This window comes from Astatotilapia calliptera, chromosome 6 (assembly GCF_964374335.1).
Source record: "Astatotilapia calliptera chromosome 6, fAstCal68.1, whole genome shotgun sequence".
Lineage (NCBI taxonomy): Eukaryota > Metazoa > Chordata > Actinopteri > Cichliformes > Cichlidae > Astatotilapia > Astatotilapia calliptera.
The window spans coordinates 33,803,551-33,822,003 of record NC_137427.1 but is presented as its reverse complement, the minus strand read 5'-3'; the positions used below and the strand labels follow the sequence as shown (position 1 = coordinate 33,822,003).

The 18,453-nt window shown below is 41.1% G+C and overlaps 1 protein-coding gene across 1 annotated transcript in view; it reads left to right on the top strand.

Moving 5' to 3' along the window:
• The window catches only part of cacng2b (calcium channel, voltage-dependent, gamma subunit 2b), a 68,856-nt gene that overhangs the window by 30,021 nt on the left and 20,382 nt on the right, over nt 1-18,453 (top strand). Inside the window, exon 2 of the mRNA XM_026171843.2 lies at nt 15,531-15,614. Within this exon, the coding sequence (XP_026027628.1) occupies nt 15,531-15,614 (84 nt within the window). The remainder of the gene's footprint in view (nt 1-15,530; nt 15,615-18,453) is intronic.

The following is an 18,453-nucleotide window of genomic DNA, read 5'->3' as shown; positions in this document are numbered from 1 at the left end:
AATCAGTGCCTGTATTAATTGTGATTGTAATTGAATATCAATTTATTTATGGTTTACGGTTATGGTTTTCTATACCCTGCCCAGCCAATGAAAGCACGGGACTTTAATTTAACCTGGTTAAATGTCTTGTGCTGTTTTTTTTTTTTTAATAAATCCCAATAAAACTAATGCTTGTGATCACCAAATCAAACAAACCAAATTGCAGCCAGTCACAACAGGACTAAATCAAAGTCAGATGGGGTTTGTCCTTCTGAAGAGCGTAAGCTGATCAAAATCACAGACTTTGTGAAGCAGAACAAGCACGGACACGCAGGGAAACGGGGGGAAAGAAAGATGTGGGAAGGATGGAGGGAGAGAAAGAGAAGACCAGTGTTGCTGCTAGTATCTTGGTTATTTATAGTTTAAATGCCCAGGCTCTTTTTTGCCTGAATTCATTGTCTGCCCCTCTCTGTCTCTGTCTCCCCCTCTAGCCTCTCTCCCTTTCCCTTTTTCCTCCCCTCCATATTTCCCCACACCAAACCTCATCCCTCATCTCTTTCTTTTCCGTTTATTCTTTCCATCTCTCCAGTCGACTTCGCCTCTGCCCTCCACCCCACCCTCCTCCTCCCTTCCCCTTCATCTCTCTCTGCTCTTTCATTAGATATTGGGTCAGTGCTCTTTGCTCGACTCCCTCACCACCCCATCCTCCTGCCCACCCTCCAAGCTCCCAGCCCTCGCCGATGCTGCACACTGGTGTGTGTCGTTTTTCTTTAGTAATGTTACGCAACGTCCATCACAGACACACCGGGGGGGGTAAGAGGGTAGTGTAAGAGAGACGCGGATGGGGAGGAAAGACAGTGGACGGGAGACTTAAATGAGGAGAGAGGGGGAGAAAGCAAGCACTCGCCATTTATTGGTCACTGACCCACTATCTTGCCAGATCCTGCGGTCCGATCAGTCAACCCTCTTGAGCTAACGGCCGATTCTGACCCGTTTACGCGCGTTTTTCACCGGAGCATGAATGTATTTTAATGTGGTGTAATGTGTGACGTTATGACCATGACCGCTTTTTCATTCAGCAATCCCCATCTGTCAAACAATTCACGTCCATGTCAGAAATACAGGAAGAAAATTATTTTAGGCCTGTGGTTTCTAACCAACACGTAATTCTCCGACTTTAACTGCACCAGCGGCGAGTTTCACGGTAGGCTGAAAATTAGACCTCTGCTTAAATCATTTATTAAACCAACAGCCCGACCCAGCTGATTTGTTTGGGCTTTTAAAGCGAGGAGATATTTTAGAATAAGGTTTATTAAAAGATTTTCAGTATTTGAAAAACAGGCACTGATGATTAATGTGATTATGTAAAGATTTCTGAATGACTCAAGGCTTTAAATGTATGCTGTAAATGAGATTAATTAAAAATCTGCAAATAGTCAGAATATCTCATGACCACTTGTTGTTTCTTTTAACCAAACAAAGTAAAATTTACTGTAATTCTGTTGTATTACTTCCTGAAATGTTCAGACATATTCTGCTCTTGTCATGTCCTCACGTGACAGGCGGAAAACCCCCCAAAACCTAGATACCTATCAAGAATCAATTTATTTCTGATGAGCATTATATCTGCACTAGTCAGGAAGTTTAGGCCTTGGAGGTGTAAGTCAGCATTAGTTATAGCCTAAACGCTGACCCCAACCAGAATATCTCATTTTTGCTCTTGATAGAAATGATTCTTCCCAGTCTCGCAATCAGAAAACAAAGATCTTAAATCATTCTACCTGATACACATGAAAAACTTTCTTTTCCAAAAAATGACTTCTTGCTCGACTCCGAAGGATTTGGGTCATCACCAACGACACCAAGAACCTCAATGGATTAAGGTCTCAAGTAAATAAACCCCAATCTAATATGGACACCAGAGATAATAATGTCTTTTAGAAGTTTAATTCACACTGAATCACATCTTTATTGGTTTTTGGTTTTTTTGGGGGGTTTTTTGGTCGGGGGGTGGGGGGGAGGTGACTCTCCCAGGCCTTTTGGCTTGCCATCAATCCCTTCAATATTTGAGCACAATTCACACCAATCAAACCAACGCTTCGGTGCTTTGGCCTTCAGTGCAGTGGTTCCAACCTTGCAATGTGTTACCAGTTCTAGATTAAGCACTTGAATGAAGGTATACGACTAATATGAATGTAGCATTTCCTACATTTGAAAAGAAAGCTAGTACTATGTACAACATGATTTCCAGGTCACAGGACTCCACAGGATCAAGTGTTACTATATTTTTTGAAAATGGTCCATTGACCTACTTTCAGGCCCTTTTTCCACACAGTGAAATCTGCAGCAATATTTGAACCTGAATGTCTCTAAAACTATTAAAGACATTTTTATTGGTCGGTCTTACCATCAAAATGTCCCTAATTTGAGACTACACTAATAAAAACCTTCACAGTGCAAAAAAACCAGCTAGTGACTATTTCAGAATGGAGCACCGCTGAATTTCACAATACTGCAATTTAAAGCATGTAAAATACTTTTCAACAGAAATCTCCATTCAGCTTCCATCCTGGATTTAGCTCCAGCCACGTGTGTGGAGGTTTGTGCTGGGTGAAAATTGAGGAAAAATAATACACTGATTATTTGCAGTTTATGCTTCACGAACTGTTAAACAGAGTAAACTTTTTTGAGTTTTGAGAGACATTTGGAGACAGTGAAGTTAGGACAGCAAACACTGGAAACAACAGAAAAGGCCGTGTCACTGCGCTGCTGCTTTTGTGCACAGCTACGTCTCTCGTGCTGCGTCACAAATATGCACAATTAAATTCAGTTATAGTCATTTAATTATAGTCAGCTGTTTTTGCTTTTAATTAGTAAATGATGATTAGTCCTCTTGATATTTCAGGATATTCAGTGGTGATAAAAATGTAAAACAAGTTGAAATGAGTCACACATCACACGTAAGAGATTCAAAATAGTCACTGCAGTGCTCCGACCCATCTGTTCAGCCAAACAACTTTCTTCTAAATTCTAGCAGATGTTGAAATACACACTAAATAATCTACAGGTCCTGTCAGTCAAACAGACAAAGCATTTTGGCTTAAGTATTTCTCTCACCAGCACACGTTATGTGCTTTCACAGTGAGATACAGTAAACATGCCGTTGTTGACACCTTATAATGGGGAGAAAATGTGAACATTTCGAGTTAAATGTCACTTTCCTAGCCGAATATTGGACGTATGAGCGGCTGCCCAGTGCGCTGCAACAGAGATGATTTTGGGAGGATGTAATGTAGAGCTGCAGAATGAGGGCAGGTATCTATTCCACATATAGCAGCTTGCTGTAATTTTATATGGGGCTAAACATCTGTTGCCTCATTTATCAATGAAGCTTCACCAGGACGCTGCAGGCTTTGTGGATCTCTCACATTTCTCTTATTTTTGTCACCTCTCTGTCTCACATGTCTCGTCTGTCTGTCTCCTTCCTGTCCTCCCTCCACCCTTTTGCTGTTTTTGTTTTTTTCAGTTTCCTCATTTCGCTCCTCTTTTCTTCACATGTGTGCCAAAGGAATTTATCAGAGCTGGGAGGGGGGAGGAAAACATTGCAGAAAGTTTCACTAAACAAAACTAGGATAGAGCAGGGAAGGGACCGGAGACGGCGCGCTCAGGGATTTCTCAAAAGGGGGACAGTGTGGTTGTTTGCAGGTGGTTGATGGTACTCCCTTTTTAAAAATGAATTGTTTATTTGCTGTACCTGGTAATCTTCTTTTTTTTAAAGACTTTGAGAGACCATCTGCAAATTTATGTCTGCAATTAGCACGTTTACAGCCACAGATGGAGGTGGATGTTCCGTAATTAGTAACTGTCTCATCAGCAACCTTGTCCAGTTTGCTTCACTCATGCACTGATTAGTGTCTGATTTATCTTTCACGTTTTGACCATTTTTTTACTGCTGGTGCTGAATATTATTTCTTATATTTATACAAATCAATGCGTTCCTAAGATAAGCATTCGTCTTTCATGGCAGGGTGCAACATTTTTAGCCGCCATCAGTTTAAACAAAATACCTTCCTTCACAGAGATGTAGAGTGTAAAGGGCTTGTGTGTTTTTCTCAGAGCTGCGAGAGCTACCGTGTTTGTTGTTTCGCAACCGTCTATTTTCACATTAAGATGGTGGAGCCAGAGTACAATGTTAAAAAACGCTTCACTTAAGAAATGATGGCCCTGTTTTCACCACTCAGTTGTCGTTTCACGTCCTTTCTCATGTGGCAGTTTCAAAGAGCTGTAGCTGTTTTTCGTGAGGTGGTGTAATGTGTTCTGAAAATCTGCATTCGCTCGCCAAGTTGTAACACTCTTGTTGTAAGAGTGCTACATGCTGGTGACACAGTACAAGTCCTACTTTTAACAGCTGAACTGCTGCTTCTCTGCAGCTCTGTCTCCCCCCAAAAAAGTGTTGCTGAGTTTTTCAGCTCTCTGAGATGGTGTGATTATGTCTGATCACACGTTTAATTTTGTGTGGCGCTATCAGAGGAGACAGCCGTGCTGAGCTAGTGTAACGAGGATCCATGAAGATAGATGTCTGCAAATATATTAGTGCTGGATGCACAGATGAAGATGATGTTCATGATGCGTGAACGCCTCTGTTGTTCGCATGTTTTTAGCTGAGATCTGAGATGAATGGTGCGGCATGCTGCGTCTCACGTGCATGTTAGATTTTGTTCTCTTTTTAACTTTAACTGAGTAGCAACTACACTGTTGGTTGCATTGATGGATTTTTCTAAAATAAATATAGAAATAAATAATTTGGCACCATCTTGGAGTTGACATAGTTGTTCTGGTCTCTATCGCAGCTTAAATGAATGGTTTGATATTTCCTTAAATGCCAATATTATCTGTCTTACCAAGAGCTTGATGATATATCGCAACAGTAGAAATATCATCCATAAGTTCGTTGTTTAACTTATACAGCAAACATTGTGTACAAATGACAAATAGAAATTTTTCATTATGAATCAGGCTGATTCTTGATTGGGTAAAATGGGTTTTTGAATCCTCCGCTTGGCATTCATTTAAAAAGAAAAGAAAAATGAACAATTTCATAAAGGGTCACAAGCACCACCCAATGTAAGGTTGTTGCCACTGCTATCCTACATTAACAGCCTTGGTAATTACCAAAATCACTTTTCATGTTTCTGTAATGGTGAATCCACCAGTTATGCACAAATCCTTTAATCAACGACAATATTTTAAAGCTAAAAATATATTTATCGTTGTAATCCATGAATTAATAATTCATGTATTCTCTTGTTTTTGTGGCAATTTGTGAAGCCCTTTATATACTTTTTAAAAGTACCGTAAATGCAAATCCAAACGTGATAGCAGAAGATGACAGTTTTGGATTAGTATATCTGACTGAAGGCATACGCATTACTTGAGACGTACAATTTTTGTGTCCGACACAGTTAATATCAACATTTGTTGACGGATTCTTTGTGTAACAGCACTACATAATGTGTTTATACAAGAATCAGAGACATAAAAAACAGATATCCAAGATGTGAGCTGTTATAAACAAGCTAAACTATGGTCTAAGCTTTAATACACTGACTCTGCCTGAGTGATTAAAATCACAAATGACTTTTCTGTAAGACGCTGTGTGTCATCACAATTCACCAACACTGAAACCATGTAGTCCAAAGGCTTAACTATGTTTGTGTTCAGTAGTAGTTTAAAATAAATGTTATATCACAGATATAATGTCACCATATGCCCTGTTTATTTACTGAATGCATGCAATGCCAAGTTATGTTACAGATGAACTCTCTACAAGCAGCTTGTTTATTTTAAGGTGTTCCTTCTGCTAGAATGCCAGTGTTGCTAATTAAGTGACTGCTTTAATGAAAAAGTCTCCTGAAATTGCAACTTTGCTGTTATTGCTGTCGCTAATTTGTCTTTATTAACTACATGACTGACTTCTACTTGATGTATTTTATATTTTGCAGGATTTCATATCTAGCAAAACTTGAAAACTTTGCATGATATGAGATGCAATCTGATTCCTTACAACTTCAGTGTAGTCTGTTTAACAGCTTATAACTGAATCTATATATCTATATATATCTGCCTTTCGCTTCAAACAGCATCTTGGACACACTGGCAAAACAGGATATTTCTTAGTCATCCAAGGATCACACTGGTTTTCTTTCACCTGTTTAGCTGCTTTTCTGCCTGCTTCTCTGCATGCAGCTGCAGCAACACAGTCATGTCATTTAAACATCCAGTCTTGTCTGCAGCCTGGAAGGTCAGCACTGTTGTCCACAGACTGACGGTTCTGGCTGGGTCCACTCTTCTTTCCAAGGTTTCACATACTGAGGCATCTGGATCCATAGGCTTTACACTGAGCTGTGCTTGGTATTATTTAGCATCTATTGGCAATGTGCAGGTTAGTCCTGTAGAGTCAACAGGAGTCCTTCAACATCTGAAAGAAAAGTGACACAGGCCATTGATAAAAATGTTCCGCTGGCATCACTGTAGCAGGATACACAGCTGTAGCAATGGCAGATGGCAGAATGTGTCCTTGATCCAACACAGCTGATTCAAATGGCTAAATTACCCCCACAACATGTCTTGCAGTTCTCCAGAGGCCTGGTAATGAACTAATCATCATTGATTCAGGTGTGTTGACCCAAGGTGACATCTAAAACCTGCAGGACTCTGGCCTCGAGGCCTTGAGTTGCCCACCCTCGATATACCCTGTGCCAGCTGGGATAGGCTCCAACCCCCTATAGCCATATACAGAGTAAAAGATATGGCGAATGGATGGATGCATTTACTGTATCACACTTGGTTTACCCACGTTAGTCCACTTGGCTTTTGCTCTGCTACTGATCAGAAGCACTTAGCCCAAGTTGAGTCATTTAAACGCGGAGGGAAATCTGAGCAATGAACTAATTTGGACTAAAAGTGTGAACACTTGTGAAATGCTCTCTGACCACCTGGACGCTACGGTGACCTCCACCACACAGCGCCATGATCTGCCAAATTATCACTAACCAGTCATTTGCTCCTTTTTGCTTTGTGCCACATGACAACAGGCTGCTCTACTTCCCCGTCACAAAAAAGGGAAAAAAAATCAAAGTCGGGATGGAGGCTTCTTTATCAGGAGCAAACCCGAGCAGTTCTCTCTGTCACAACCAGACATCAAAGTAATTTATGTGGTGCGTGTGCACACTTGTGCATGCCTGCTGGTAGGAAAAGTAATTGCTTACTCTAAATTAGTTAGAACAAATAGGGTGAGAATCTAATTCCACATTTATTACAATTATCTTTAATAGGTCTGTCTATTGCCAAACGTGTGCTGAAATTGCGTGGAAATGAATTGGCCGTGCGGGTTCAAAGATTATAATGAAATACAGCTCAAAATGAAGTCGTTTAATGAACTGAAGGCTTTTTCAGTCATTTCAGTCCTTTTGTTCTCTATCAAAGTTTTAAAATGCATGAAGAGTTCATTTCTGGCCGCATGTTTACTGAATTTTGTCTGAGCTCCTTTTATATGGATCATTATATTTGGACCATTTGGGACTAGTAGGAGAAAATGAAGCCTTTTTCCTCTTTGAACTGAGTTTGTACAGAAATAACATTTTGCATTTTTCATATGAGGTGAAGTCAGGAAATGGGGTTTAATGAGTCAAGCAGCTGCTTACCCTGACTTGCTGAGAAACCTGATTATGTCTCCTACTACAATATGTTACAATCCAGTTTGATCCAATTTTCACTTTCCCTGGTAATCCTCTTGTCTCCCGACTTGTTCTGATTTTGGGTCATGACCTGAACTGTAACGTGTACACACATACACGAGCACAAGTGATATAAATTTCATCAGGAGAATACGAATGCAAGGCTCTGGAAATCTGCATACTATTCAATTTGCTGTGATAGTATTGTACAAGGGAACCAGCTACACATGTGTAGGCCTGATTTAAAGAGCAATAGTAAGTTGAATAACATGACAGCTGCCTGGGTGTATGTTCACAAGCAAGTCTTATCATCTTATCCTCTCATATTGAAAATTGGGTGGTGGGTGCACCGGGTTCTCTGTCTTCCTCTGCTAAGCAAGTAACATCCCGCAAGGTGAAAGTTTGCACAGATATTTATGTTTCTCACAACAGAACAAAGCAACAAAATATTTTTATTCTTAAATTTTATGATGTAAAGTTACAGGGCACAGAAGTTAAGCTCTATTCTTATCTTTAACTTCCCACTTTTCAGCTGGAGGTTTCTTCCTGTTAACAGGGAGTTTTTCCTTCCCAGCATCGCCGAGGTGCTCGCTCATAGGGGGTCATCTGATTCTTGAGGTTTTCTCTGTATTATTGTAGGCTCTTTACATTATGAAGTGCCTTGAAATGACTGTTGTTGTGATTTGGTGTTATAGAAATAAAACTGAATTTAATCGTCTAACAAAGAAACCTTAACAGGGTTTATAAAATATTCACTACTAAATGGACAAGTGTATTTCCTTATGTTTGCTTATTCAAATTGTTAATATTTGAGGTGCTCTTTATAAAGGATTTAAATAACGACAATTAAAATGTTTATGTTTCCATATAGTGATGTTCCACCAGTATGAATCTTTCGCTTGTGGCGTCTGATCAACAGCGATCAATAGCGATCTTTAGCCTTACATTTAACAATGCAAAACAGGTTTAACTAACAAACATGTTTTTGAGATGGTTCAAACCATGACATCTCCCTTCCCATTCAACTCCAGTGTATGTCTTTGAAAATCTTACGGTGTTTTCAGAAGGTTAAATTATATAAGCCACACTGCAGATGTTTATTAATAATTAAGGTCATATCCGGTTGTTCAGTCTGACCTCACTAGCCGTGTCTGGACCTAAACTCCGCTGCAGGTCCATATATCAAACGATCACTATGGCATTACTGAGAGTTGAAAAACTGTCTAAAGTCTTTCATCTTTAATAAAATAATCAGCGTTCTGCTCTACCAGGTGTAACAATTGAGTTTAACATCCAGGCATCCATGAAAACGGAATTTATGACATTTAACTGAGTTAGAAGTTAGCAGGAAGTTAGCTCGCTAGCTTCTATCTAAATACAATATAGCATGTCACAAATTAAACAAATAAACAAATTAAAACGTACAGCTCTGTTATCACTTCCAGCATAAATGAAGACAGAAAACTAAACAGCAGTGACGTTTGTAGGGTTACTGAAGTTGGGCTAGCTGGTATATAATGATGTGCTACGTGACCGCTAGCGACACAGCTATGTTAGCATAATATAAACAAGCTAACTTTTTTTTCCCACTCGATAAAAGTTAATGTGAGTGTTCTCGGTGGTCAGGAACAAATGTAATCGCATGGCAGGATGCTGTAAAAGGACCAAACTTCAGCCAGGAGAACAACTGAGATAATCCATCCACAATACGAGGTTAGTCATTCATATACTGCTGCATGGGCTGGGCTGTAGTTACATCCTAAGGTTTTAAAAACTGAGCTTAAATAAATGATTAGCGGTAATAAAAGCCTATGGAGGTCAACAGTGATCACTGACTGTTTTAGGAGCTTTTTGAGATCAAATAGAAGAAAATACAAAACATTAAACATGTTAACAACACAAAAGCCATATTAAACGCAGACTACTTTAGGCCCGGAAGTAGGATTCGTCACGTCATCACTGAACAATCGGATTCTTTGTTAACCCACTAGAAGTTAATATAGAAGAAAACCATCAATATGATGTAGCTGAGGGAGATTAAATGTGTTGTAGTTAGTTGTATGTTTACTTTAAATTCCTTTCTGTTAATGCCACTAAAAGTCAAAGACTGGGGAGATAGGTGGATCAGATGCAGCAGGTGGGGCGTTTAGGGAGCGTTTTAAGCATCTCTGCTAAGGGTTCATGGGTGGGGTTGTTGCAACCTTTTAGAAAATCTAAAATGTTCGTATTCGGAACAACCGAGGAGCCTAAAGAACACAAAGAAATATTTACAAAAGCATGAAAGCAGGGATGAATGTTCTCCTGGGTGAATTTACATTAATAGATCAAGAAAAGAAAGGAGCACATTTCCTGTGTACCGTGTTTGTAATCTACTGAACTGAGCTGGTAGCCACCTTTGCTGTGCAACACATCTGCTTTGAGGTCTCTGATGTTCATCCACCTTTGCCACTGAGGGATTACTTTAGTGGCACTTTAACACACAGACTGAGCCATAATTAGCATAAAGGAATAAAGACACGCCGAGTTATTTGCATAAGACACAGTACCGGTTCAGAGGAGGGCATTTACTCTTCATACACATTTTCACGTATCTCGCCGAGTGGGTTACGATGTTAATGCTTCATGAAAGGATGTCTTCTAGTGTTTCATCATACTGTATTAACTTATCCTTAACAGCTACCAGGTCGGTCAGCGAGCAGGATTCTAATTGGCTTATGACAGCAAAGGGGTCATCGGGGTCTCCTCTTATTGGTATAAATCATCCTCTGTGAGACACAGCGGCCCCTCTTGCTGTGAGCATAAGTGGGTGACAGAGCTGTCCTGACCCCCGAGGTTTAGGTTGGTCTCAGAATAATAGTATCTGTTCCATGTTTAAAGCAGAATGTATAATTTAAAAGGGGCAATTTGTAAGAGCGACGCGTCATTACGATGGCTGTGTCGAGAGGAGAAGGGAAGAGGAGGAGTTTCTCAGATGGGGATTTCTCAGCAGGCACAAAGGTGTCTGCATTTTTTCTTTTATCTGAGCGAAAGATTGGTTGATGTATTGCAGCATCAAAAAATACTCCAGTTTGTTTCAACACGATGACAAAGCTGACAAAAGCCGAATACACAATGAGCGTAAATGAATGCAAAGCGGATTTGTTTGCTAGCAGAGGTTTGTGTTGCTAATACACAGCATTGCTTCATAAAGAGACCTTTCGCAGTTTCATGGAAACCAAATTTACTGCTATGAAGCTGATCATTTCCCCTTTTTTTCTTTCTATCCAGCTCCAAGAAGCCAACTCTGTTTTAGCTCAAACTGGGGTTTGAGGGCTGAATGGCCACTTATGACTGGATTCACAGGTTAATATCCTCCCGGTGAGGCATCCTCAAAACACTTCACTGAGGAGGTATCCTAGGGAGATGCCCCAAAACACCTCAGCTGGCTCCTTTCCACATCGAGGAGTAACAGCTCCACTGAGCCGCCTCCCAAATAATAAGTAGTCTTTTTTTGACTACTTTGGTGACCTCAGACACAGTGATGGGCGAGTCATCCCTCTTGTTCCCGAACTGTGCTTTTACTACAGAAAGTCTTTCGGTGGCATTGAGATCTTCGAATAATTCTTTATTATATCCATGGATGAGATCAGCAGCACCCCACTCCCACTATAGACGGTGTGAGCAGGAAGGTACTGGAAATATATGAAAAGGTACTCATTTCATATATTTCCAGTTTGTCTCACACATGTTTTTGTGTCATAATTCACCAAAGTTTGATCAGTTATCTTCACACGTGAAATCAATAAGACAGAATGTAGATTTAGGCTAATATCCACTCGTGAAGTACTTGTGGTATCATTGTGCTGAGATGTCCTTCCTGCTCTTAAGTATGTGGCATCAGTAGAATAGAGCCAAATGCTCAAAGCCCCTCTCTCTCTCCACAGCCTCACTCTGATGGGTGAAAGCTGGCAATCCTGTTTGTGCTATATTGCTCTATAATCACAGGTATGAGTGTATGTAATAAAGAGGCCATGGAATCATGTGTTTAACCCCCAGCGCCCATACAAAATTCATAAAAAAGAATCAGCCAAGAAATGAAATGCACTGCACAGGTTTCTTCCCAGTCAAGACAGTAAAGCATGGTCTTAATTTGAATTGCAGAAGGAATAAAAAGGAGAGAGAGAGAGGGAGGCCCAGAGGACGGGCTGAGCTGCAAGCTCATTTCAAATGGGAATCTGGTCTTCAGGGTACGAGCACATGTATGTGAGACAGACAGGAGAGCAAGATGGGAGGGGGGGCGAAAGCAAGGAGAAGGAAGGGAAAATCCAATTCCAGATTACATGTGCTTGTGGTGCAGTGTGGGTGGGCAAGTGTTGAAGCAAGTGAGGGAGCGTGTGAAAGGCAAAGAGAGAGAGAGAAAGCAGCAACGGAAGAATAGATATAATGTAGTTTCTACATAGCTGTGAGTGTGTGCGAATTGATGTGTTTGACATGCTGTGGGATGTGGGTTGAAGACACCAGAGATCAAACCAATAAATTTATACAGAAAACCAAACACGGGAAAAAAGAAGTCCTTTTATTAAAGTTAAAGGAAATGGTGGTACCAGTCTAACAGCGCCGTGGCTGTATACTCCCAGCTACACAAGAAAGACGCCGTATAACGTATCTTAAAATGATGAATATATATATACCACTATGTACCGCTATCCAGGATGAAACAACAAACATCCATGAGTACATCAGGAAGACTGACACAACTGACCGCATGTTAGTGAATACGTGAGGAAGGATAGACGTCAGCATGGCATGGATCATCGGCAGATAGAAGAAGTGGCTGATATTGAATGGCTACCAGTGGCTGGACAAAGCTGCACTGAAAGACAGCACAGAGGCATTAATCATTGCAGCACAGAACAAGCTCTAAGTACAAGCTCCACAGAGGTTGGGGTCTACCTCACAATGCAAGACCCCAAGTGCAGGCTGTGTAAAGACACCCCTGAGACAATCCAGCAAATATTAGCAGGGTATCTGCGTGGTCTTCGGTTTGGAGGAACTCAGCAAGGGGCACTCAGGGAGAGAGACACCATCAAAACATTATTTTTTCTTTTCTTTTCTTAGGTAGCTGTTAAACTTACTTTTGTTCATATGTACTGCAGAAACTTTATTGTTTTTGACAGTAATGTAATCACCGCTAACAACAACATAAGATATGCACATCACTTCAGATATCAGAAACTTCCCACAAGATACCTACGTCACACCCAGGTTCTTTGAATATGATGCCAAGTTTAGTTTAAGCTTCGTTAGTTTGGAATTACTGCCCCCAACAATCTTGATCAAATCAGTGATCTCTGACTAATGCATTAACCTCCTAGGACCTGGCGTCCACATATGTGGACATCACATTTTGGGTCGTCTAGACCAAAATACTCAATTTTGCTCCACAAAGGCCTGATATCCACGTACGAGGACATTATACCGCCACTGTTCTATAGAAATTTAAAACAAATATCCTCATATGTGGATTTCATTTTTCTCAGAGACAAAAAAATCAGGTAAAAAAAAAAAAAAGTTCAATCTTTTTACATTCATCAGGTCCCAATCAGCCCACATAGCAAAGAGAAATCAAAAATGCATGCCATGAAAGAGTTCGGGTCTTAGGAGGTTAAAGCAGTGGTGTCAAACAGAAGGCCTGGGGACCACAATCAGACCACAAAAGACTTCAATCCGGCCCACCGGACTTTTAAAGGAGGACATAAATTTTAGATTTTAACTGTATTTTCATCAAATTTACAGCTTGTTCTGCTGATAAAGACCTCCCCCACAGTAGTAAAGGTAACAGATAAACAATTAAATGACATCTACTTTAGAAGTGTCTGTTTTTTACAACGTGTCCACATTCAAATATATAACTAAAATGGACATTTTTTTCTGTTTTGACAAAAACTTTCCTCTTTGTAATGACAGGGCAGTCTGGGCAATGAGCCAGCAGAGCTGTTTCTGTAATTTTACACTCTTATTTCAATCCCAAAGGGCCAAGCTGGAATTTTTTATTTCGCTTACTACAGCAGCATTTCTTTATCATCTTATAAAACTGAGACATTAGGTTGAAATTGCATCTCTTCTTCTTATCCTAAGACATCTTAGGGATTAAACGTGCAGTTAAACACCTTTATACTAACAGAAAGTTTCACCGGTCTGGTCCACTGCAGATCAAAGTGGGCTGTATGTGGTAAAATGAGTTTGGCATCCTCATTTTTTTGGAGAGCTCAGTGCACATTACACATGCTCTTATTCACACTGAGGTTTTTATGGGTCATATAAAAAAACCTCGTGCAAATGTGTGGTGTTGTTTTCTGAGGGAGGACAGTCTCACGTCTTCATTTGTCACACTCTTCATGCTCTTAGATTATCCTCTACCAATGTAACTTGAACAATGCAGCTGTCACCACCATCCTTTAAAGCTCTGTTGATTAAACAAAGAAACAGTTTCTAAGAGGCTGCGCTGAAGTGCTAAATATCTCCTTCACGTCCACTGGAGGGGAAATGACATCATTTTAAAGTCTAGTCATCGGCGCTTACTGTAGAAAAGTGAGTGTGTCTGTGAAGCACACTCAGCATGATTGCAGTATTTTTAACTTTGTAGTACCGACTCGCATTTGCCCAACAAACAATTACTGTAAGCAAGTGAGACACAGGGGCATTCAGATGTGAAACTTTTCTGCTGAAACACAGTGCGCTGTCACTCATCACGGTCCTTTCAGGAAGCGAACGCAATCTCAACACAGCGCTCTACACGCAGTTCACGCTAAAATTATGAAAAGATGAAAGTGTTTTTGCAGGACTCTGAAAGGTTTCGGCGCCGCTTCCTCGTGAAATATCTTCTTTAATGTATCTATCAAAGTGCACTTGATGAAAAACACTTTGTTCGTCTGAGAGTTTTCTGAGGTGTATTAAAGATATGTAAATATGAAACAGGCTGTTGTTGGAGTCCTGTCATGATTTTTTTTTCTTTTTTCACTTTTTTTTAATCAGGCTTTGTTATAAAATGGTTATTATCTCCACAGGTATGATAAAAATGCAAGTTTAGCAGCAAACACTCCCCCAGCGATGAGTGAAAAAGACGGCTGGAGGGAGGCTCGTGGTAACAGGGCTGATGCTACAGTATGTGAATGTGTGTGTGTGTGTGTGTGTGTGTGTGTGTGTGTGTGTGTGTGTGTGCACGCCTGGAAGTGTGAGACATATTGTGAGAGTGTGCTCGTGTGCGCAGCCGATGCCCATTTGAAAGCCGGCGCTAGTCTTTCGTCCTTCAATCGCCAATTAACAAGGGGCCATTTAATTGCAGTGGTTTAGGAGGGTACAACAATTACCACAGGAGCTGCACTAAGCCAAAAACACACACACAAACACACACAATCTCTCTTAATGAGCAGCACTATCCTTTCTTCCTGTCTATCATTTGCATTTTGCTCTCCCCGTGCCTCCTCTTCACCCTCCCACCTGCGTTTTTGAGTTGTTTAGACTGAGCTCCTCCAATCGTCATCCTTATTTCTCCTTGTCTGTCACTTTTTGTTCTGTGATATGTTTCCTTCAAAGCTCCTGACAAAGTTCTCCTCCCTGTCTCATCTCTTTTGTCCCAAAGAAGGGTTGATACAGACACCGAGCAGAATACTGGAGACTTGATACAATCTGCGATACCATGCAGGAAAAAATGGGAAAATTGAGTTTTCTTGCGTTCGGTCATTCAGACGAACACAAACATAAACGCATGTTTACACGTGCAATTTTAGATTTTGTCAGTGCTGATTTTTGTAATATGTTCTTTCTTTCTCACAGGTTCTTTCAAAGGCATGTGCAAGCAGATAGATCACTTTCCTGAGGATGCTGACTATGAGGCGGATGCCTCAGAGTACTTCTTACGTGAGTCTGTCTTTTTTTCCTTCCTTTAGTTGGTTTTGAGTCAGTAACATCTGATCTTAAAGTTATCTTTCACTGCTCGTGTCTTTATCATGAACTCTCTGAAAAGCCTACAAACATATTAAATGAAGGATGGAAAGTGAGGATGTGGGCTGAGTGACAGCACACTTAGCCAAAAATGGAAAAAGATCAAAGGAAGAGGGGAAAGGGGCTGGGATGAGAAACCACACTTTTTTGTCGTAGAGAGGGTAAAAGGAAGAGGTGGCAGAAAGTCAGAGACAAGGAGAAACTATGGAGGGCAGTGTACACTTACAGCAGAGACTCAGTAGAGGAGGGGTCAGGCATGTGAATGGAAGAATGAGGGGAATCTCACTGTTATGGAAGAGGAGGAAGAAGAAATAGTTAAAGTCCTCAAGAAGAAAGATTGTGGGAGGTGAAAGAGGACAGGAGGAAGGTGCATCAGGAGAAAGCACATGGCTCAGTGAAGGGAAGGTTGAGGAGGTGAAGGACAAGGAGTAGGGTAGCAGTACAGCGCTGTTGCTCTCCCAGCGGCTTGCCAATTAGGACACTTTCTTCTATAAATACTCTAGGCTCTGCTAAGTGGGTCACACCTCTCCTACTCCTCCTTCCTTCCATCCATCCAGCCATCCCTCACCTCCTCCCTCTTGCTTTCCATCCATATGTCTGTCCATCTCCACCGAGGCCTTCACGCTTGCCTGACAGCTGGTGGATGGAGGCTGTGGGGTAGAGCGAGGAATACAGGGAAGCGAGGGAACTGAGTTTGTTGTCATGTCCACTCAAAAATCTTTTTTTGTGTTTTTAAAAGTTTGCAAAAGTTTGAAGATGGTTTAGTGAAACGGATGCGCACAGTGTGGCACGGGAAGTTTGCTAGTTTGAGACTGGATAGTGTACAGTTAATCTTTTTTATAACAGCAGGGAGTGAGTTGCGGCAATTCTCTCGATGCCATAAGGCTTTCTCTGAGGCCTTTCAGACAGAAGATTCTGACCTATCAGCCAAAAAAAGTATCTGTGGTGTTAATTACCCTCTGTGCAGCCGTCCTGTTGTCACTAATGGCCCTGAGGAGCGGTAGAAGCCCAGCAGGAGCTTCTGGTCGTTGGTGTTGTGGGTCCATTTGAGATCAGCGGAGATGTGGGTGCCCAAAAACCTGTAGGTGAACTGGGCCGAGTTGGACTGATTGAGGCTAGTTGGTTGGGAAGTCTTTGATCCAGGAGCAGGTGTCAGGATGGACCTGATGGTGGTCCAGTTTGGTGGTGAGGATGTCTGGGATTCTCCACGAAGAGCATCCTAATGTAGCTCTTCCTGTTCTCCAGATGGCTAAGCACTCTGTAAAGGGTGATGGTGGTGACATCCTCCGTGGACCGATGTGGATTGTAAGAAAACTGGTGAGGATCAAGGGAGGGGGGTATACAGTCTCTGATGTGCGAAACAGCTGCTCGAAACACTTCATAGCTACAGACATGAGGGTTATAGGTGTGTAGTCGTTGAGGCTGTCTATACCAGTCTTTGTGTGGATGGGAAGGGTGGTGGAGGCCTTCAGACAGGTGAGAACAGTGGCATGAGTCAAGGAGAGTTTGAAGAAGCTGGCGAGGATCCCTGCCAGGCTTTGACCACAGCCCCTGGGATGCCATCATGCCCATCAGCTCTCCTGGGCGATCACCGCTCTGAGTCCTCCTTATATACTGTTCAGGTCAAAACTTGAATCATTTTGATATATGGTAGCAGTAAAAGATTAACCTGAAATTTTGTTAAAAGTCACGCAAAATATCCATCCATTCTCTTCCGCTTATCCTTGGTAGGGTTGCTGGGGGGCTGGAGCCTATCTCAGCTGTCTTAGTGCGAGAGGCAGGGTACTCCCTTTACAGGTCCCCAGTCTGCTGCACGGCTAACACAAAATATTTTTAGGTAAAACAGGACCTAATTTGTGATACTAGAGGTTTTTCTACAGAAACAGGGGTTGAAAAGCCTAGAAAATACTCTCCCTCCTCCCTTTAATTAATAATTAATCCTCCATTTAATAATGTCAGATGGGTTATTATGTAAATTCCATAATGAATCTCTAATTTTAAAATTGGTATAAACACATATAATGAGGCAATTCTAGGCCTGGGAAAAACTGATCCTGACCATACGAACACAAACACGTGTTTGTAAGAGTTAATAAGGCTTCACATGCACGTGGGCATGAATAAACTGAATGTAATTTTTTTTCTAACGTTGACTTTGTAATGAGATGTAACCACTGCTGTCCAACGAGAATGACCTAGCTTAATTAGAATAGTCATTAGCTGTAACCCTGACAACAAGTCAGGTAAAACAGTTAAATGCTGAACTCAGCTGTAATTATATGCTGAAATTCATCACTGTGTCAAGTGCTTAATTGTGACTGTCACCATTTGCACAAACTGTCCTTCTGCTCCTATTCTGTTTGCTATCTGAGCACCACTTTTGCAGTTTGCCAGGTTACGTAACTATTATAAATGCGTTAACGCACTGACTCTTGCACTATTTGCTTTTGGCTTCCTGAATTCTTCAGTGATATGGTAATCAAAGCCTATTTTACTGTCCGCTTCACTGCAAGTCACTCTGATTAACAGTGTCAGCTAAATTACAGCAATAACAATGTAAAGTGTGGATGATGACACATTTTGACAGATGGAAATGATGCAACATCTGTTTATCAATGCAAGATCTTTTCCTCTGTTATTCTGCTCATACACATTCCCACCTGAAAGCTTCCCACTGTAGCCACAGTCTCATACTAGTTGCTCAACTGAACTTGCTGGGTTCATTATACAGTAGTCGATGTAGATGGTTAACCAT